This window comes from Chrysemys picta, chromosome 2 (assembly GCF_011386835.1).
Source record: "Chrysemys picta bellii isolate R12L10 chromosome 2, ASM1138683v2, whole genome shotgun sequence".
NCBI classification, from domain to species: domain Eukaryota; kingdom Metazoa; phylum Chordata; order Testudines; family Emydidae; genus Chrysemys; species Chrysemys picta.
This window is the reverse complement of record NC_088792.1, coordinates 248,363,024-248,383,827: the sequence shown is the minus strand read 5'-3', so window position 1 is coordinate 248,383,827 and position 20,804 is coordinate 248,363,024. Positions and strand designations below refer to the sequence as shown.

General features: G+C 42.2%; 1 protein-coding gene across 6 annotated transcripts in view; it reads right to left on the bottom strand.

Moving 5' to 3' along the window:
• ESRP1 (epithelial splicing regulatory protein 1) overlaps window positions 1-20,804 on the bottom strand; it is a 67,308-nt gene that overhangs the window by 31,300 nt on the left and 15,204 nt on the right. For 4 of the 6 annotated variants that reach the window (XM_065585925.1, XM_042845110.2, XM_065585924.1 and 1 more), the window contains exons 5-12: window positions 16,020-16,118; window positions 15,876-15,930; window positions 11,473-11,583; window positions 11,229-11,361; window positions 11,079-11,121; window positions 8,397-8,698; window positions 5,924-6,142; window positions 821-1,019 (exon numbers count right to left, since the gene is read on the bottom strand). In XM_065585925.1, coding sequence (XP_065441997.1) covers window positions 821-1,019; window positions 5,924-6,142; window positions 8,397-8,698; window positions 11,079-11,121; window positions 11,229-11,361; window positions 11,473-11,583; window positions 15,876-15,930; window positions 16,020-16,118 — 1,161 coding nt within the window. The remainder of the gene's footprint in view (window positions 1-820; window positions 1,020-5,923; window positions 6,143-8,396; window positions 8,699-11,078; window positions 11,122-11,228; window positions 11,362-11,472; window positions 11,584-15,875; window positions 15,931-16,019; window positions 16,119-20,804) is intronic. The other 2 variants (XM_065585926.1, XM_024105261.3) reach the window with 1 other exon arrangement.

The window sequence follows — 20,804 nt, the reverse complement described above, 5'->3', positions numbered from 1 at the left end:
AGGTAAACAAACAGCATTGGTCATAACCAACCTGTCTGGATTTAGAATATTCCATTTCTTCTGCATAAATAGGAGGATCCTACCTCAATTATCCTGTCATTTGCAATCTTTGAAGCAAAGTATTATTTTCCCATGGGTTCAAAGCCATATTATTTTAAACAGATGTCAGCCCCTGAGCCTTTAAAGTGTTTTCTCCCAAATATTAGATAAGATCCCATTTTCCCAAATGACTCATACCCAGTAAGGAGCACAGCTTGAAGCAAAGTACTGTTTTCTGATCCACCAAGACATTTGGCTAGCTTAGCTGCATGTCTAAATACATATTTCACTCACACACCAGCAACCTTAACTCCATGCATTCTGGATGTCTAGGGAAGAGTCCAGGGGTTAGTAGCTGTTCAACAGGTAGAATATTTGTGTTTAGACTTGGAAAAAAGCATTACCAGTGGTTGCAAGAATTAGCCTTTAAAAGAGAGGGAGGGGCATGGAGTCCACACACACAGTGATAAACTAATTCACATTTAAATTTTTATTGGGCAAAGTTCCCTTTCAGAGTCATTGCTTGTCCAGAGCAAATTAAGTTGCAGAAAACAAGTTTGTCAGTGGAAAAGAAGAGTATAATTTGAAAGTAATTCTTCTTCAGTAATAGTAATCCACAACCAAAAGAAAAATGATCACAGGCTTCTGCTGATTTCAGATTGAAAAGCCTTGCAATTCCACCCCCATTTAATATACCGTACAAAGAACTGGGAAGAGAAAGAAGCTCCAACACCTACCAGCACACAGCGTAGAGTAGCGCCAAGAACCATGCAAAACTTACATGGTAACTTACATGGTGGTGGGGACAAGCCATTTCGATTTAAAGTGCCCCCCATTAATACAAAGTTCATCTCCTCTGCAGAACACTGAAAGACTTCAATGTATCTGTCCTTCATGGTTTTCTTATGACACTTCTGTGCAGCCAAAAAAGCTCGGTCTGCAGATTTCATCTGGATAAAGGCATCTCCTGATGGACGGCCCTGAAAAACCAAGAAAAGGAACAAGAGCAAATCTATAGTTCCAATGTAAATACTCATGTGGTACCAAAACAGGAGTCACTTGCAATGTTAGCAGCATCTTTTACAGAGACTATTTGACCATTCCACCCCAACTCTTGTACCAATCAACAGTTCTGATACACTTAAATTCTCACTACTGCCTGGGCCCATGGTCTGCCCACTGTACATTACATCAATGTTTGTCAGCCTTCTACTATTATTTGTTTTGAATATTTAAGTAAAACTTATCTATAGTATAGCCTGACTATTTTTATGGCTCAGAATAGAGAGAATAAAAATGCCACACGTTAGCTCCAAGTATAGCTTTAGTAAAAATAAGAGTTTAGAAGACCTCTTATCCCAGTATAAGCCTTTTTTCCATTTAAGCTTAGGTTGCTTGGGAAGGGACTTAAGCTGAACCCCCCAAAAGCCATTCTTATACCAGAATAAGAGTGCCTACATGGGAAGGAGGGTGCAACATGGGATGGTTTATAGTTGTAGAATTATTGGATTAAATGCATGCCCTAGGTTACACTGGAAGGAAACAAAAAAAACCACCACCACCAAAACACTTTCTAGAGTAGACAAGGCCTAGGAACTTTAGTCCTCTGTTCAGAGAGCACATTTCCTTATATAAAGAGGAACAGGGTCTTGGAGACAAAAAGCAACAACGATAGCAAAGGGGTGACTGTATTCAAGTTTGTGAGCCACTGATTAATCTCAGTGCTTAGCTTGACCATTTAAACGCTAACATTATTCCACAAGGCTCCCATACAAGTCAAGCACGACAAAATCTTTACCCTCTCACATGTGCACTGTGGCAGCAGTTTTGAATGAAGCCTTTAACCTATTCGAGAAATGAGGTGGGTGAGGTAATATCTTTTATTGGACCAACTTCTGTCTCTCTAATATCCTGGGACCAACAAAGTTCCGACACTGCAAAAAAACCTTTTAATCTACACATGAAAAGATTTTCCTAAACATAGCCAGTGTCTGTTACTTACTGAGGCAGAGGCAAGTATATATGTGCCTTGGGAAGCTACTGCTGCTTTTAAACTGCAAATGGCCAAGCTTACAAGACATGGACCTTTACAACATATGAGCATACCAAGAGATAGACACCACCTGTGACTGGACAAGAAGTTTAATCTCCTCTGTCCCCTTCAATACTCCATCAGTATAATCGGGGTGATCAGCTACCCTTAACATGGGTATTGTGCAGTTGAATTCACCAGCACTGGTGAAACTCTCAACTCCTCAGACAGAAGGTTTTGCAAGAGGAAAATGCCAACCAGGTGTAGCCAGCCCAACATGTAATGAACTGGTGCAGCTCAGTTATGCAGGGGTTAGGATTTGGGAAGGTTGAACAGGAGGGAATTCAGGCCCTATGCAGAGCTTATCTGCCATATGAAGAAGGAAGAGTGGAGATGGACCATGGTCATAACCACAGGCTATACTGCAATAAAGAACTTTCTCTCTCCCCCGCAGAGGGGGTCACTAAGGCAGCTATGCTCACTCAAGCTCTTGTCTAAAGCTGGAGTATTCCTGAATAGACGATGTACAGACAAATCCTTACACTGGAGCAGGAGATCTGCTCCCACGCGGCAGTTGTGGCAGGATTCCTGTCTACCACTACATGCTGTGTTGGACACAAGGAGAGCAACAGATGGCAAGACAGCAGATCTCTTCACCAACATTTTCCCCACACAGGCACTCAAGCTGTGTTGACAAATTATGCTTTTAATTTATTCCTGGACCATCTCTGGACATTTAAAAATTAGTCTTAGAATTGGCAGTCCAGCCAATTTAGTTAATCCTTGAGCCCAAGTGGTAGAGGTCTATACTGGAGAGATAAAAGACCCAGGTTTCAGTCACTGAAAAGATGGCTGCCATGTGTACAATTACATCCTTCCTTAAAAACCTTACACTTTTGTGATGCCACTCACAGAGCTAGTGGTTCAAGTTTGGAACATGTGTCTCGCATATCTAGACTGTACTGTCAGTGTCTGAAGTGGACTATAAGAGCCTTGGTGCAAGGACTATCTTCTTCTGTTAGTAGAGCACCAAGTTTAGTGCGCTTTACGAGTTTCACAGGCCAGGAAGAAAGCCAAAGAGAATGGGACAAGTAAGGCAAAACGTCAGTCCAAGACAATTTGAGCATGGATAGTGTATGTGGTGTCATCATAACAGATTATGGTTCATGTCCAGAGTAATTTACAAGACCGTTTGAACATGTGAGACAGATTGAAGGAACAAGCTTCAGATAAAACTCATGTTGTCTAATATCTGTTCTTTACTTAGGGTTTGTCTGCACTTGAAATGCTACAGCAGCACAACTGCGCCACTGCAGCACTTCAGCGTACACAGACACTACCTACACCAATGGGAGGGGTTGTCCCATCAGTGTAGATAATCCACCTTCCTGAAAAGTGGTAGGTAAGCCAACAGAAGAATTGTTCTGTTAACCTAGAATGGTCAACAATGGGGGGTCAGGTTGGCTTAATTATGCTGCTCAGAGAACATGGATTTAAATTGACTTAATTGTCTAGAGTAAACCAGGCCTTCATGGATTAAGTCAAACAGGTCATTAACCCCATCTCTAAGGATAAATTATGTCATGGATTCTGTGACTTTCAGAGACCTCCGTGACATTTTCCGCTTCAGCCCTGGGGCTGGGGCCCCCAGAGTGCAGAGCCGCTGGCTCCCGAAGTGCCAAGCCGCTGCAGGTGACAGAGGGGACCTAGAACTCTCAAGCTCGAGCCATGGAGCTCTCAGCCGCCGGGGCAGTGAGTACTAAACCCTCCCCACTTCCCACAGCAGGGCTCAGGTTCTCACACACACACACCCCTCCCGCCCAAATCAGTCCCCCCTCATTATTTTTAGTAAAAGTCACAGACAGGTCATGGGCTTCCAGGGCTGCCCAGGTGGGGGTGGGGGACAAGTGGGGCAATCTGCCCCAGGCCTAGGGCCCCACAGGGGCTCCCACGAGAATATAATATTGCAATTTTTTTTTTATGGAAGGGGCCCCCGAAATTGCTTTGCCCCAGGCCCCCTGAATCCTCTAGGCGGCCCTCTGGGCTTCCATGAATTTCTGTTTATTGTCCACGATCCGTTCGTGACTTTTACTAAAAGCAACCGTGACAAAATTTTAACCATACCCATATCACAAGCTATGGGAGAATGGGAACTAGCCCTCCCTGAGGGACAATTGCTAGTTTAAGAGATTGCTAGTTCAGAGTGGTCAGCTATCAGGTTTCTAAGGATTTTGATACGAGATTAAAGATTTGTGAAGTACAAGAATGAAATTAAGTATCAATTTGTATATTTTGGTTGAGTAAATGGAACAGTTTAATCTGTAATCCCAGGGAAGAGAGGCAATTTTTTTTTCAGAAATCCAGTTATATAGTAGGCTTGGAAGCATTAGATTTTTACTGGTAAATGTTTATTTCACCATACACATACAAACCGACCAAAAATATTTCTATCATTACGATAGAAATTTATAGACCAGCAAATTAAGAAAAATGCTGCTTGAGAATTTAACATTTGATTTAGGAATATTTACTTAATATGTTTTGACCTGTGATATTGATAATTGTGTTTTAGCGGTTATAAAGCTTTAAGTTTTTGAATCTCAATATGGACTATCGTTAATTACATGATACCCTCTGAACTTCTGACCCCACCCATAATTTCCCACAATTGTGAAAATTTAAATAGATAAAAATAATGCTTAAAAATGAACATTGACATCCATCTAAACTAAAAAAACAAATTAATTCTTCCAAGCCTATAGAGTATCACATTGTTTACCCTATATAACAAAATCACCAAATAAATAGCAACACACATGCTTGCCCCTTTGTGCGTGCCCCATAACAGATGTTAAATAAGTGTGTGACAGTTATGCTTTTTCACTAAGTTACAAACATCAACTTGCCTTTATAATCCTCTTAAGAGAGATTTTGGTAGGTTGTGAGAGATTAATTAATGTAGTGTCTATCTTCTGGACATAAAACACATTATTAAAATCTTTGAATTTACTTGACATTTTCTGCATCACATTCAAGTAACTAAGTCTTTGAAATTAATGTATTGGGCCATATTAAAATGAGGCAGAGACTCTCTTACAACCCTTGGCCCCTGGCTCTAATGATTTTTGGTGCCCAATTTAAGAAGCCTTAAAAAGGACTGGTTTCAGAAAATGCTGAATACCCATCCTCTTAAAGAGTCCCTTTTAAAGGCTTTTTAAGTTGGGCACCCAAAAAAAACCCCCAAAACAAAACAAAATTAAAACCCCCACAAAAGAAGCCCCTACCATTAGTCAAACAAACTATAGACAAGACTTTTTGGCTGGAGAGTCTAAAAAGGTTTTTGTTGCTGGTTTGTTTTTTAATCACAACCCCACAAAAACAGATTCCTCACCCCCACTACCTCATCTACTATCATCAAGAAAAAGAGAGGAAATGTTTTTAATCTTTTTAGGTGTGATGTTGTATGTTTCACCATATAGAGCCCAAAACATCATGCTTTCAAAACCCCCACGTGCAACATGAGTTACCTATTTACAGACAATGGAAATAATTCTACATACATTTACGGATAACCATACCAAGTTTTCAGTTGATCCTGTTAGCAATTTGTTTGCTACACTGGGTCCAGTATTAAAAAAATATAATGCCTTGAATCAGTTAGGTTCTGTGAAAGACTATTGATTATTTCCATTACACTCCTGGAGGACCGAATCAGTAGCTGTCTCCCCTTTGAGCATTTAGGGGCTTTATCAAGGCAGCTTTCCTACTATTCTACTAGTAATCAACCCAGGGGATCATGTGGTGGGTAGCACACGGGCAACCATGACTTGCATTCTCCTGTTGTCTACCTACCTGGTGATTTAATACCATGTGAACCCCATGGGTCCGAATATCTGCAGAAAACTCCCCCAAGAATTCTAAGATGTCCTCTATAGTGGCAGCATAGGGAAGACCACGCAGACGTATGCAGTCTCTGACATTGGTCGGAGGCATGAATTGCTGAGGTAACACGGGAAGGATAGGCGGTGCTGCAAGGGGAACGAGAGGTGTAGAAGAGTACCTGTTCAGCACCTGCACAAAAACAGAAACAAAGAAATGGTGAGACCTCAAGCTTGTTCTACTGAACTGAATGTAGATAGAATTTTTGTAAATTATAGTCAACTTGTGCAATACTTAGAAGGTAAGTCATCTAAGCACTAGGCTTTTAATCAAGGATAAAAATACAGCTTGAATTAATAAGTTCTGAATAAGTCTGAAGTCTTTGGGTGGCTTTATTTGAAAATGTCATCTTGGTTTCTTTTTGATCAGACTGCAAGTTGCAGTGCTCCATACCAGAAGATGTATCAGAGCAGCAACTTACTAATTATGTATATTACATTTACATAATACTTTTCATCCTGTAGGATCCCAAAGCACTTTATATGGTCATAGAAGAGTTGTTTCCAATAAAAGGCATCCAACCTAGATGACAAAAGCAGCAGCTGTTAACCAGGACACAAGACTACACTGTCAAGGTGGAGGAAGAGAAGAGTCCTGAAACTAGAAGAAGATTTTTGTTTCATGTGCTACGGTACAGTGTAAGCCACCATTTAGTTATTTTAATGACTGAAGTAGCCCACGTAGCAACACCATTTGTCAGCTAAAAGTAACTGTATTTGGCCAAAAAGATCATGTTACATTTTAGATTTATTGTTTCTAGTTTAAACAGTAAGAGCCCTGCCTAACAGTTATGTGAATATTCAATCTTTGATCACACCTATGTAAAACTTCTATGCATATAGCAATATTATGCATGTTTTTGTCAGTGCAAACAGATAAGGCTCTATAGAAAGAGTCAAACTCCAGATCTATGAAAAATCCAGGTTAACTCAAAACTTGTGTGTGTGACAAGATGCCAGAAATGACAAGGGTCAGTCTACACTAGCATTTCCACTGTTAATACCAATCAGCTGAGCAGCATGTGTGCTAGTACACTTCCTACCACTGCAACAAGTCTCCTTGACCAAGACTGGCACATGATTGACTGCTGGTAGCCAGTTCAACATACTGTTTGCAGCATGGAGAGGACTCTCAGTTTCTGTAACTGGTTTAACTGATCCTATTTCCTTGCAGGTCTTTATGTGGCAAGATATCCCAAAATGCATTGCCCCCCCTCCCCCTTCTACTGTTGTCCTCACAATCTGTGTCTTGCTGAAGAGATTAAAGCAGACGGAAACAGAGAGAGAGCTCTCACAGTATAAGATAAAGAGAGAGAGCTGCGTGGGACTACTTTTACCCCAACCAGGGACAGGATGGGGAGCTGAATCTCCACCACTTTTGGTAATAGAAAGCACAATATTCCTTCTTTTACTTTAGGGATTGCTCTGCCCAGGACAGTTGTCCAGATTTTCCTAGAATGCACTAATACCAACACGGTTAAGCATCATGGTAGCAGCCGAAACAAATACGTGCTGCTATGCAGCCAAACTGAATCACGCAACTTGCAATAAGTTACAGTGACCAGGCCTCTAACCAGATAGTCATCATTAGACAGAAGTTAACGTTAAGCAACTAAGATGGAAAATTTGAACTCAGAAAACAAGGGGTTTTTTTTGGTTGTTGGTGGTTTGTTTTCTAGAATTTAGTCAACTCCAGGTTAAATTTCCCAGGACTACTAATTAATGTTATATACCACTGGAAAGCAGAGGATCTCAGCCTTCTGATGATACTTTACAGGATTTGTTAGACACTAGTGGTCTTCAAACGCAGGTCAACTCAAGAGATGAAAAGTGGGATTGTGAAGCTCTACTTGTGTGTCCCAATGATTCCAGATCAAGTGTACTTAATTTAGAAGTTGTTCTTGTAATTGCCAGCCCCCTGAAATCAGCCTGAGTGCCGCCATCTGCATCCCCCCCAGTAAAGGTTCTGCAAGCCAAATGAGGCCTTCCACTGGGCCTGTGCAAACCCTGCATGTGCAATAGGCTTGCCCAGGTATGACTGGTCAGAACTTAGTAAGTGGTCCTGTTGATAGTCTCTTAATTATGCCGCCTGCATAGCTAGCGGGGGGAGGGGGAGCGGGGGGGGGAAGGGGCAGTTTAAATAAAAACACAGTCACTAGAGTGAGCAGATTGACTATGCATACAAACAGGGATCAGAACTCTTGATTATGAAAGGCTTCACAAGGTACATTTTCTGACCTTGTCCACACTTTGAGTTCAAACAACTCTCCTCCCACAACAAGATACAAAGCAATTCCTCAAGACCTCAACCACATGCCAACCACTGTGTCCTCCTGACTGTTTTTTTGATTAGAAGAGCCCAAGATATTTGGAAGCTTTCACCCTACCTGCTGAACCTCTGCTGCCGTGCTCCTGAAGAGTTCAATGTACCTTTTACCCAGCAAGTCCTTATGTTTTTTTAGTGCATTTTGTGCATATTCCTCACAAGCAAACAACACAAAGGCATCTCCCGTTGGCCTGTTGTCAGGGTACGTGACAAACAGGATTCCTTCCTTTCCTCCTGTTACTGGGCAGTGCTGGCCAAAAAACGTCAGCACTTCTTCTGTTGTTGCATTGAAAGGAAGACCTCGCATCCGGACAATCACCTGGTTTTCTTTCGATAAAAACTGAGCTGCTTCATTGGAAGTACCTTTAACAAAACAACAAAATCCAAGTTGAGACACCACAGACATATAAAAGACAGCAACTCCCTCTCTGTATGGATTGTTTACACCTAGGGTATAGAACTGAAATTCACATTTTTCTCCCCACTCAAAAGCCACCTGGAAAGCCAGAAGTGTCATCATATGGGACACGCCTCCCTTTGAAGCCTAGAATGCTGCTCCTTTGATTGCTTAAATGAGAGATTCACCCTCACCCAAAGGGAAAAGTAGGCTGCATTTACAACATTGACTATGCCCAGTCAGCAAACACTAGTCTCTCACATAGTAGCACAGATGCTGCTGGAATGGCTTTTCTGGTGAATTCCAAGCCTTACTTTTAAAAACATATTTCTGAAATGTTGTTTCAGACACCAAACTACCCCAGACAATGGCCTGGGAACTACCAGCAAAAAAGTGCATTTAGGAAGGTTCAGGAGTTTGGCTCCACCTTGATACAATTGTCACCTTTAGAAGCTTGCCAGTTTTGCCTTCAGTAACTAGATGGGAGTCTATCAGCATTGCTTACATTTCCAATGTAATACCACAGTAAAATCAGTAAAGTGATCCAAGGCATCCTATCTACAGCCAGTTGGGAGGATGTCAGTTTGTATTCTTATCCCAAACTTGGTTCTCTCTTCCCAAGACATGTCAGCTCTCCAGAGTGAGCTATGAAATAAGCAAGTCATAGATTGTACAACACCCCCCAGTCAACCTCAGAATAGCTGGTACGATACTTTGCTGCACGGACAGAGAGCCACAAACCTTATCTTCACAGGGTGAAATGCAAGATCCATCTGTTTGCCATTGCTCGTCAATCATATTAAAAACAAACTTTGTGGGTGGAGTTTTCGTAAGTACCTAAGTAACTAAGGATCACAAGCCCCACTGAGAGTCCATAGCATTTTGGTGCCTTTGAAAATCCCATCCTCTACCTCTAGGATTGGGGAAAGAGGGCCACTGGGCAAACCACTGACATTTCCAATTTTAGGGATGTGTGCACCTGTGTGTTTAAGCTATGCCAGACTGACCACCACGTAGACCCAAGTTCAACCTAGTTCTATAGCCATAGAAGTGCAGATCCAGCAGCACCACAAGTGTATCTGCACTGCCTCCCAGGGACCATCACCAAGGTTCAGGTGAGTCAGTTTTCATGCCTACTCAGTCCTTTGTCTCTACTGGAGTTGCCAACAGTGGCTGTTTTCCAGAAAATGGACACTAGAGTCTATCAGGAAACAGATTGTAAATTGGGTCCATCTAGTGACCTACTTTATGTCTAGACCAGGATTTAAAAAGGGAGGAGGGAGGAGAAAGATGTTTAAAGCCAAACTTTAGAAGAGAGACACATGCCAATCACACATACCTCTTCTAGTTTAGCCATACCCCTAGAAGTCAAAGGCACCACTACACTCCATTACCAACCCTCTCACCCACACATTCCCCTTCTAGGGAGCCTTTAAAAAGTTTCAGAGTATTGGTATCTGCTGCTTCTAAGTACTAGGTTACTGCAGCCTGCAGAGAACAGGGAAGCAGGTCATTCCTATACCAAGCCTGTCTGGCACCTGAGAATGAGATCCAACAACAGATTTGGGTGGCAGCTTGTTGAGCCTTATCCAACCCCCTTGGCTAAGAGCAGTTGGGTGAGAGAGGAGTTGAGAGAGAAGATGGTGTGAGGGTTTACAAAACACTTTTGCATCCTTCCAGTGTTTGGTGATCAACTTTCCCTTGGAAGGAAGATCATTTTAGGATACAGGAAAAGTTTGAGTTGTTTAATAAAAAACCAGTTTCACCCATCCCTAATAGTTAGCATTTATATTTTGAAACTCATTTGCTTTCACACAGAGATTTGTATACAACAACAGAGAACAAGTAGAACAGAGTTACATCACTGTTTTGAAAGAATCCAGGTTATGTTTTTCTATAATTGATTACATGGAAGCCATGGCCCCGGGAAAATTATGTAGCAAATGAAATTCAGGAACAAGTCTGGTAAGATGCTTAATTGACTGACTCCTTGAAAGGAAGAGAACATATTGAATTTATTTATGTCACAGTAGCTCCTCAGGGATCAGAGCCCCATTGCCAAGCACTGTATACATAGAATGAAGACAGTCCCTGCCCCGGAGACCTTACAGTTTTTATGCACATTGATGAGTCACAATAAAGGTGGGGGTGAGGGAAAGAACAGCATAAATTGTAAAACCGTAATGATCAGCAGAGTAGGCAGCAATCTCAGCACAACTACCTATGCATTCTATGAGCCAATTCAGAGATCACATTCAATAGAAGCACTTTATAATTTGAAACTAAGTTACAGGTGTTTATTGGAACTGAATCCCATCTCCGCCCACAAAAGAAAAAGTGGATTACCTCCTGCAATTTTAAGGAAATCTTCACCTGTTGCCTTGTACACCTAGGGAAAGAAGGGGAAAAAATCAGTTATATGTGGCATGGTATTTGTAGTCCTATCAAAGAGATTAAAAAAAAAGAAAAAGAAAAATCACCATTGCTGCAGCATACCTCAATGTACCGATTCCCCATGTGGTGCTTGTGTCTTTGTAGTGCTAACTCTCTATGCTCTTCGCTTACAAACCTGACGAGAGCTTCCCCATTCCTCCTTCCTTGTACATTGAGACAAAGTGCAGCACCTCCCCTTAAAGAGTCAAGGCAAGGAAAAAGGAGACACAAGAGTGAATCACTGAAGCAGAGCAAGCACCATTTCCGTCTTGCAAAGCCATAAACTTATATATTGCTGGTAACTAACTTGGCAATATTTAGGCCTTTGAAGAATCTTGCGATGTCCTGGTCAGATGACTGCCACGGTAAGCCTCTTGCTCGGATTATGGTATTATCATCTACGAGTTCCATCTTGCTGCTTCAGATAAAGCACAAACACACACTGAAGTTTGCCCATCCTCAATATCTAACACACAGACGGCAAGCAGAACTGTAATTTATTCAGAAGCTTAAACTCATGTTCAACTTTTATCAAACAAGAACTGAGGTTGTTCACAGTTGGGAAGATTGCAAATTTAAGAGTCATAAGCGTGTTTTCCCTTATCTGTCTCATTCCATCCATCCGAGTGCCATTTTCCCTCATTTCAGTTTACTATTCTCTACTCTCCCCTCCCCCGGCCCTTTCCTCTCATTCTTTCACATTTACACCTATTCTTTGTTAGCAGAAACACAGAACACATGGACTAATTAAGCAGTCTCTTTCCCACTTTCCCCTCTTGGTCTGTCTCTTTTGCTCCCCAGTCGCTCATCTCCATTACAGTTGTATGTGTTTTTTCCAGGTGCTCCCCACCCCAGCCCAATGCTTTGCTTTTATGCTGTTCTCTACCTGAGCTAACAAATTAAATCACACTGTCCACTGCAGAAGTACTGAAAAATAGGAAAAGATGAGAAAATTAAAACAGACGATATCCCACTTGTTCAGGACCACAGAGGAAGTTAGTGTCTGCATGGGGATTATTATTTATATTGTGGTAGTGCTTGGGGGCCCTTGTCATGAGCTAGGACCCCATTGAGCTCAGCACTGTACAAACCGAACAAAGACAGTTCCTGCCCAAAGAGCTTAGAATTCAAGTCCCATGCTCAGGCCACTATCATGCTAGCTCACGTGTTGTTCAACCACACCCCATGTTGTGGCTAGAGGTCACAATGGTGGCTCAGCACAGGACTGACCCAGCCCCAGACAAATGGATAGTAATCAGCAGAGAGTCTGCAACACCCAGGGCAGCTATAAATTGGTCAAGAGCATCATCTCTTTTTCCTCCTCAAAGGCCCCCCCCCCCCAAAAAAAACAAGATGCAAAAGCCAATCTAAGCTTATGTGATCAATGTGACTTTCAGGAAACAAGTCAGTGATAGACTTTCAGCCCTACCAATGGCTTCCATTTCTTTACCTTTTTAAGGATACCTTTGCATTAAGGCTAGAGATTTACTTGTCCTCTAGGGTTACCATATTTCCACAAGCAAAAAAGAGGACACTGGGAGGGGAGGGGAGAGCAAGGGGGAGAAGCCCTGCTCTAGCCCCGCCCCTCCCCCATCCACTCCCTCCCACTTCCCACCCCGATTGCCCCCCTCAAAACTCCCAACCCCCCCCCGCTCCTTGTCCCCTGACTGCCCCCTCCTGGGACCCCTGCCACTAACTGCCCCCTAGGACCTCACCCCTATCTAAGCCACCCTGCTTCTTGTCCCCTGACTGCCCCATCCTGAGAACCCCCTACGACCCTACCTGTCCCATGACTGCCCTGACCCTTATCCATACTCCCACCCCATATTCACATCCCTGCCCCCAGACAGACCCTCGGGGACTCCCATGCCCTATCCAACTGCTCCCCGCCCCTTGACAGGACCCTCAGAACTCCTGACCCATCCAACCCCCCCCTGCTACCGGCCTGCCTCAACCCCTCTCCACACCCCTGCCCCCCTGACAGCCCCCACAGAACCCCAGACCCATCTAACCCCCCCTGCTCCCTGTCCCTGACTGTCCCAACCCCTCTTCACACCCCTGCCCCCCTGACAGCTCCCCCCCCAAACTCCTGACCCATCCAACCTCCCCCCCACCGTCCCCTGACCAGGACCGGCTTTAAAGAGCCCAGGAATCGGGCCGCTGCTCAGCCCGGGCCAGAGGGAGCTGCTCAGCCAGGGCCGCGCCTCCCCAGAGCACTCCTCCTCGCGCCCCCCGCCCCAGCTTACCTGCTGCTGCCTCCTGCTTGCCCCTGCTTCTTTTCAGACTTCCCGCGAAGATTTGATTCGTGGGAAGCAGGGGACGGGGAGGAGCAGGTGGGCGGAGCGTTCAGGGGAGGGGAGGAGGGGGAAAGACAGCTGCGGGGCCGGACAGCGTGGTAAGGCTGCAGGGGATGGGGGGAGCCGGGAAGGGGCTTTGGGTGCCCAGCGGCGCTTGGCCGCCGCTTTTCTGTCTATAAATAGTGGACCGGGGGGAAAATCCCGGACATTTTTACATTTTTAAAAATCCCCCCTGGACGGCTATTTATAGACCGAAAAGCCAGAAATGTCCGGGGAAATCCGGACATATGGTAGCCCTATTGTCCTCCCACCTTTAAGGCAGGCAGCACTGCATTGTTTACATGCTGTTCATGTTGGGAAGTTTGGCTCATAATCAAACCGACTAGAAAGTACAGTTAAAAGAAAGTTTATTTTACTAGAGCACAGTTCTGCAGCAAAGGGCTGATTTTGCAGCAAATTCTACAGCAGTGAATTTACAGAATATAAAGTCCATCAATTGTGCTCTACATATTTGACTGGATATGACAAAAAAATCCAGTTGCCATGGCTCTTATTTAGCTTCCTGGAGGAGTCATGGACAGTTGTGCTGCTAGCTTGGGAATTGCATCATGTAGCTTAGCTTTGGATGAGATGTTTCATTATGGGAAATTAGCCTCCTGAACATGGTCACTCTTCTCTCTCTCACCCCATCTCCCCCTGCTGTAAAGGGCATCATATTTATAGGAAGGTGATCCTATAAAAGTTACAGCTGCAAGTCAATAACTCTGGTATCTATTGAGTTAAGAGGATACTCATCTGAATCATGCAACAGGGTGTTAATTTAACTTTTTGAAACCCTGGCCCATGTCAGGTGACTGGGACCCAGCAATAAAGCTCTGTTACTCACTAACACTCCTGTGCATCACATCCAAGCAACTATTTGAGTCAAGTGTTACACAGCAGCAATCAAGGCAGATGCATTTTATAGACTCTCAGATAGAATTTTGATTTTGTGAATAGACTGTTTTGATCTCTGGAGTCCATTTCAACCATTTACTGGACTCATTTAAAGTTGACGTGTACAGTGGAAATTCCATCAAACACCCTCCCCCAACCACTGTCACCTACCAGAATACAGAGGAAATTCTATTTTACAGACTAAAAGATGAGCAGGAGTCTACAGGAAGAGCATAAAGTTTCTGATATTTCAGAATATCAAATGCTTAACCCTTCTAAGAATATGCCTCTATACAGATTGCTCAACATTGCATTAACTCTTTCACTCTTCAAGCATTAGGGGGTAGCCATGTTAGTCTGTATCCACAAAAAACAACAAGGAGTCCGGTGGCACCTTAAAGACTAACAGATTTATTTGGGTATAAGCTTTCGTGGGTAAAAACCCACTTCTTTAAATGCAAGAAGTGGGTTTTTTACCCATTAAAGCTTATGCCCAAATAAATCGGTTAGTCTTTAAGATGCTACTGGACTCTTTGTTGTTCTTTCACGCTTGTATTCCATTGCAAACTCCTATCTAACTTGCTGCCTACTCTCATTCCCAGATTTCATTGTTACAGTCCAGATTTCTCCCTCCTCTTAAATAGATTTTACCGGATGAATCTCATTATTTTCTGCCAATATTTATGATCTTTTTAGATCATAGTATTTCCCTTGCTTTACTGAGCTAGAAAGAGCTGCAAATACCAGTAGCATCTGTGATTATTATGACCACACTGTTTACTCCTCCTTCGAGATCATTCATGAAGATTCTAAGTAAGACCAATTCTGACACTAATGTCTGTTGCAGGCACTGCTTAGAAAGCATTTAGCAATACCATTGAGAAGAATCTTATATGCTAAAAAGAGATGAGTGAGATTAAGAAGTTTGCATCATAATTGGTACCATTGCAATTGCATAAACCATGCTGTCATTTCTAAACATATTTAAAAAGACACTAATATTTATAATTTATTAGAAAAATTCTACGTTGCTTTTCATACTGTCTTGGACACATGAAGATACATTTGCATGCCATTGTTACATTGAGCAAATATTTTTTCCCCTATCACTTGAAACAAAGCCAAAGTCAATAGGGTTAACAACAAGAACTTATTTATCTTTGTTTAATAGGATAGTGTGTTCACAATCATCAATAATAATTAACACCACAATTCTGGAGATAGTAGCAGCTCTTAACCAATACCATGCAAGTCCAGCATAGGATACTCAGCATATAGTTCTGTTTTATAACCCCTCATCTCAGTTAAGCAACCTATTATTTTTTTTAAAGCAGCTTCCCAGCAAAATAGAAGACACATTAAAAAATACAAAGACCACTTGCAAGTGTAGCCAAGTACAGAAATTTTAAGTGTAGGTCAGGTTTTGTACTTATGCCTTAGCTGTAAAAACACCCACACACACACTCACTCCACTTACCAGGTACCACTTTCAAATTTATAGTTCACTCTTTCTGGATCTGCAAATCTGTGATCTACAAAACACGGCAGAAATTATTTCTCTCCCCAACATTCTGGAGAAATAAAGTAAAAAGCTAAACCCAAGTTTACTACTGTTGCTTACTGTATACTTCAGAAATTAGTGTTAAAATAATATTGCCCATATCTTCCACTTGAGATGCTCCAAAACACCATTCTGGACTGCTCTTTTCAAGATTTAAATCTGTAAATTGAAGTTAAGTCAACAGTCATTGAATAAATGAATTTATAATTGAACAGAGAATTCCCCACCCCGTACATGGACCAACAAGCTTTCCATGGTATCCCTGACAGTCAAGTTACACTTAAAATAATAAATCTGTGTTCTTGTTCATGATTTAGTTATCTTCACAGTTCAAACACCCTCCCCCAACCACTGTCACCTACCAGAATACAAGGTCATTTTAGGAAGCATTTGGTGACAGCACAGCAGAGATGCTAAAAGAGCTTCCATAAAAAGTGTAAGTTATTTGACAGAATTTAATGAAAGTCAAAGACCTTCTTGCATTCAGAATAGATTGGAGTCATCTCTTAAATCTCACCATAGTAATTGTACCCCCACCATAAATGCTCCACATGGATTAAAACCTCTTTTTCTGTGGGAAGGGAAAAGGCAAATTAAAACAATGACTAGAAGCTCATAAAAACGAAAAGAGGTTGCTTAGTACTTCCTAATATAGATTACATGGCACCTCTCACAATTTGCTCCACTCCTTGGAACTAGCATATCACTTCCTACTTGGATACAATTCAGAAACTTTAGAAATGGCACCTTCTCCAATTTTACCTACTTGCACAAAATTAAATAAATAAAATAAATAAATAAAAAGATTGCTAACCCAATACTGAAGTATAGCAAGGCTAATTGTTAATGGCACATCATCCTGATAAAACACTGACTACCCTAACTCCTCCTTCCATTTGGAAAGAATGGAAAGGGAAAGGTGAAGATAAACCCTCTGGATGGAAGAAACTAGCAGAAATGGTTTGTTTTGGATTGATATCTAGTGGATTTACTAGCTACCTTTCCGTCTTCGGAAACTGGTTTAAGTTTGAGTGGCAAATACCACCATGTTCACATGGTCATGTTATTTTTCTTCATTACATCAGACTCCAAAGTTCTTTAAAATGGATCAAATTTCATCCTGTTGGGTAAGGATTTTTAGAAAGAGTTGGGGAAAGGTGGTCTTGCTTCAGTCCCACTTTTGAAAGCTAGTTATGATGCTTTATGTAAAGCTCTTTAGGAAATTCTTCCAATATTTTTAGCTTTATAGGATACAGGGAAAATGTATCCCTTATCTAAAGCAGTGGTTCTCAACCAGGGGTACCCCTGGGGTTACACAGAAGTCTTCCAGGCGGTACATCAAACTCATCTAGTTATTTGCGTGGTTTTACAACAGGCTACATAAAAAGCACTAGCAAAGTCAGTACAAACTAAAATTTCATACAATTACTTGTTTATACTGCTCTATATGCTATGCACTGAAATGTAAGTACAATATTATATTACAATTATTTATTTTATAATTATATGTTAAAATGAGAAAGTAAGCAATTTTTCAGTAATAGCATGCTGACACACTTTTATATTTTTAGGTCTGATTTTGTGAGCAAGTAGTTTTTAAGTGAGGTGTAACTTAGGGGTATGCAAGAGAAATCAGACTCCTGAAAGAGGTACAGCAGTCTGAAGAGTTGAGCGCCACTGATCTAAAGGAAGGCACAGACATTCAAGAGAGGTACCAGAAACTGATTAGGCTATGTCTTCACTGCAGAATTAACTCAAGAGAATGCCTTTCAAATTAGCTTATCTCAGGTAAGAGGCAGCTAGGTCTACACTTACATACGTCAGGAATGTGAAACAAAAACAAAAAGTAAAACACACCCCTAAATGACATAGCGATGCTGAAATAATCGCAGGTGTAGGTGCAGCTATATTAATGGAAAAAAAGCTTCTGTTAGCATCAATACCTTTGTTTGGGAATGTGGTGATCCTACACAGACAAAGTCTCCTGCAAATAACACTTCAGCTGCAGCGTGATTGTGTTAGCGATTGAGTTGTGCTCACTCAGATTTTAGCTTAACTCGGGGTGGCTGACCCACCAGGAGGTGTAACCGTGGCCTTGGCTACACTGGCGCTGTACAGTGTGAAAACGCACCCCTCCGAGCGCAGCGAGCGCAGTGCTGTAAAGCGCCAGTGTAATCAGCGCCTGCAGCGCTGCACGCTCGCTCGCAGCGCTGCAAGCTACTCCCCTCGGAGAGGTGGAGTACTTGCAGCGCTGCGAGAGAGCTCTCACAGCGCTGCTGGCGCAACTACACTTGATCCCCAAGTGTAGCCAAGGCCTGTATCACCACACTTGCATTAAGGGTTTGTGTGTGCAGATGGGACTTGAGTAAGGGACAACACTCAGGTTACAACTCGAGTAAACTCTGCAGTGAAGACAATCCCTTAGGAAGTGCTGTGCAGCTGGCACAGAAATACAGTGTTTAACTCTATTAAGAGTGTTTTTTGTTGCTTGTCCATAGTCAGATTTACAATCAGCGATACAAAACAATATACATGACATTTCAATATCTCCACATCAGTTATGGCTCTGATTAAGCAAGGCCTTGACCACTACAACTTGAAAGAAACTGAAATTTGTTAAAATAAAAATATAAAAAACCCACACTCATGAGTATTTTTCATTCAATTTTTAACTAATATTCTCATTGAATAGACTCACTTTTTTCAAGCTAGTGCTATTCAACATATTTTTCTAGACTTTTTTCTATCCAACTGTCCAATTTATTACATTATTTGGGGAAGGCTTTTTTTTAAAAATCAGTTTAAGAGAGTTATCGCCAATATTTATTTCTTTATTCTAGAATTCCTCACCTCACTTCATGCCACATACCATTACCTAGTAGTAATGGGCCTAACTTCAGGATTGTTTCCTATCTATACTACCATCCCTCCTCAAACAGAGAAAGGGGGAAAAAAAAAAATAATCACCAATTCTTTCCACTTAAAGTGTGAACAAAGCAAGCCCCCCCATCCCTGACCCCCACAGACTGGGGGAGAGTAAAAATGTAAGCAAGGGGGGGGGGGGGGGGGGAGAAGATATCCTATCTCCTAGAACTGGAAGGGACCTTGAAAGGTCATCGAGTCCAGCCCCCTGCCTTCACTAGCAGGACCAAGTACTGTATTAAGAGGAGTTGAGAGAAAAAGATGGTCAACATTAGTGGGAGTAATTGGGATCACTCATTTTTGCTGCTTTTTACCTGAGAGCAGTTTTTTTACAACCCTGGGTAAGAGAGAAATGGATCACTGTGCACATAAGAAACAAAAACAAAAACTTGCTCTGGATAAAAACAGATTCTGATGTAGTCAGCAAAGTGTGTATGACTGTTTGCATGTAGCAGTGATTTCCAAGCATTGTTTTGTTTTACTTTAGAAAAAGTTTTTTTAATGTTTTGAGGGGAAGACTTTGTAAACAGTAATTTTTTTTTTAAAATAAAGAATAAGTCAAAAAGTATAATTTCATGTTGTGAATTCGGCTAGTTTCTCTCAGACTGTTATACAGAAATAGTCTATTTCCATAGTAGAGAAGAGAAAGAGGATGTTTAAAGAAAGTTTTAAGACTTCTCACTGTGGGCCTTGGCTACACTTGCAGCTGTACAGCGCTTTGAGGTAAACCCGTCTTCGTGAAGCTGAGTAGGGAAAAGCGCTGCAGTCTGTCCACACTGACAGCTGCCAGAACAGTGGTGTGGCCACACTTGTAACATTTCCAGCTGTGTTGGGAGCAGTGCATTATGGGCAGCTGTCCTAGCATTCATGTGGCTGCAACGTGCTTTTCAAAACGGAGGCGGGGAGTGAGAGGGGTGGATTGTGACAGGGAGTGTGGGGAGAGAAAGTGCTTTTTGGAGCATGTCAGCACTCTATTTTGCAAGTTCCGAACTCCCGGCCCCCTGCTCATTCATTCACTCACTCAAAGCAAGCTGCAATCTGTTTGCTTTTCTCTGTGGTACTAGCTTTGAAACCGGCACTTCCGCATTCCTGCAGCTGGTCACAACAATGGAGAGGATTGGCCACTTGACAAGGTGATTAGTACAGCATTGCAAGCGTTTACACCAGGGGTCGGCAACCTTTCAGAAGTGGTGTGCCGAGTCTTCATTTATTCACTCTGATTTAAGGTCACGTGCCAGTCATACATTTTAACGTTTTTAGAAGGTCTCTTTCTAGACGTCTATAATATATAACTAAACTATTGTTATATGTAAAGTAAATAAGGTTTTTAAAATGTTTAAGAAGCGCCATTTAAAATTAAATTAAAATGCAGAGTCCCCCGGACCAGTAGCCAGAACCCGGGCAGTGTGAGTGCCACTGAAAATCAGCTTGCGTGCCGCCTTTGGCACGCGTGCCATAGGTTGCCTACCCCTGGTTTACACTCACACCTGTGAGTCGTAGCCACTCCGCTGCAGCTGTTATTCCTCTCGGAGATGTAGAGTACCTGCAGCGGTGTACCCTGGGAGATACAGCGCTGTAAGTGCCCTGCCAGTGTGGACGAGGAGTGAGTCATAGCGCTGGGGGAGGTTTTACAGCACTGTAACTTGCAAGTGTAGCCAAGGAAAGAAGTCCAAAATAATTAAATCCTACAAATACCTGTGTAGATACAGGATGTGTTTACAACCCAAGCATAAGTACATTTATATTCCAACTAGAGTGAGAGGCAAAAGATAGGTGTTGTATTGTGTAAGTACAAGACTGGGAGCCAAGAACTCCTGAATTTTACTGCTCAGCTCTATCATCAACTCCTTCTGTAGCTCTGAGGGAGAGTCACTTCAATCACTCTACCTTAGGCCCATTTGTACAGATAGTTTCTTTCCCTAC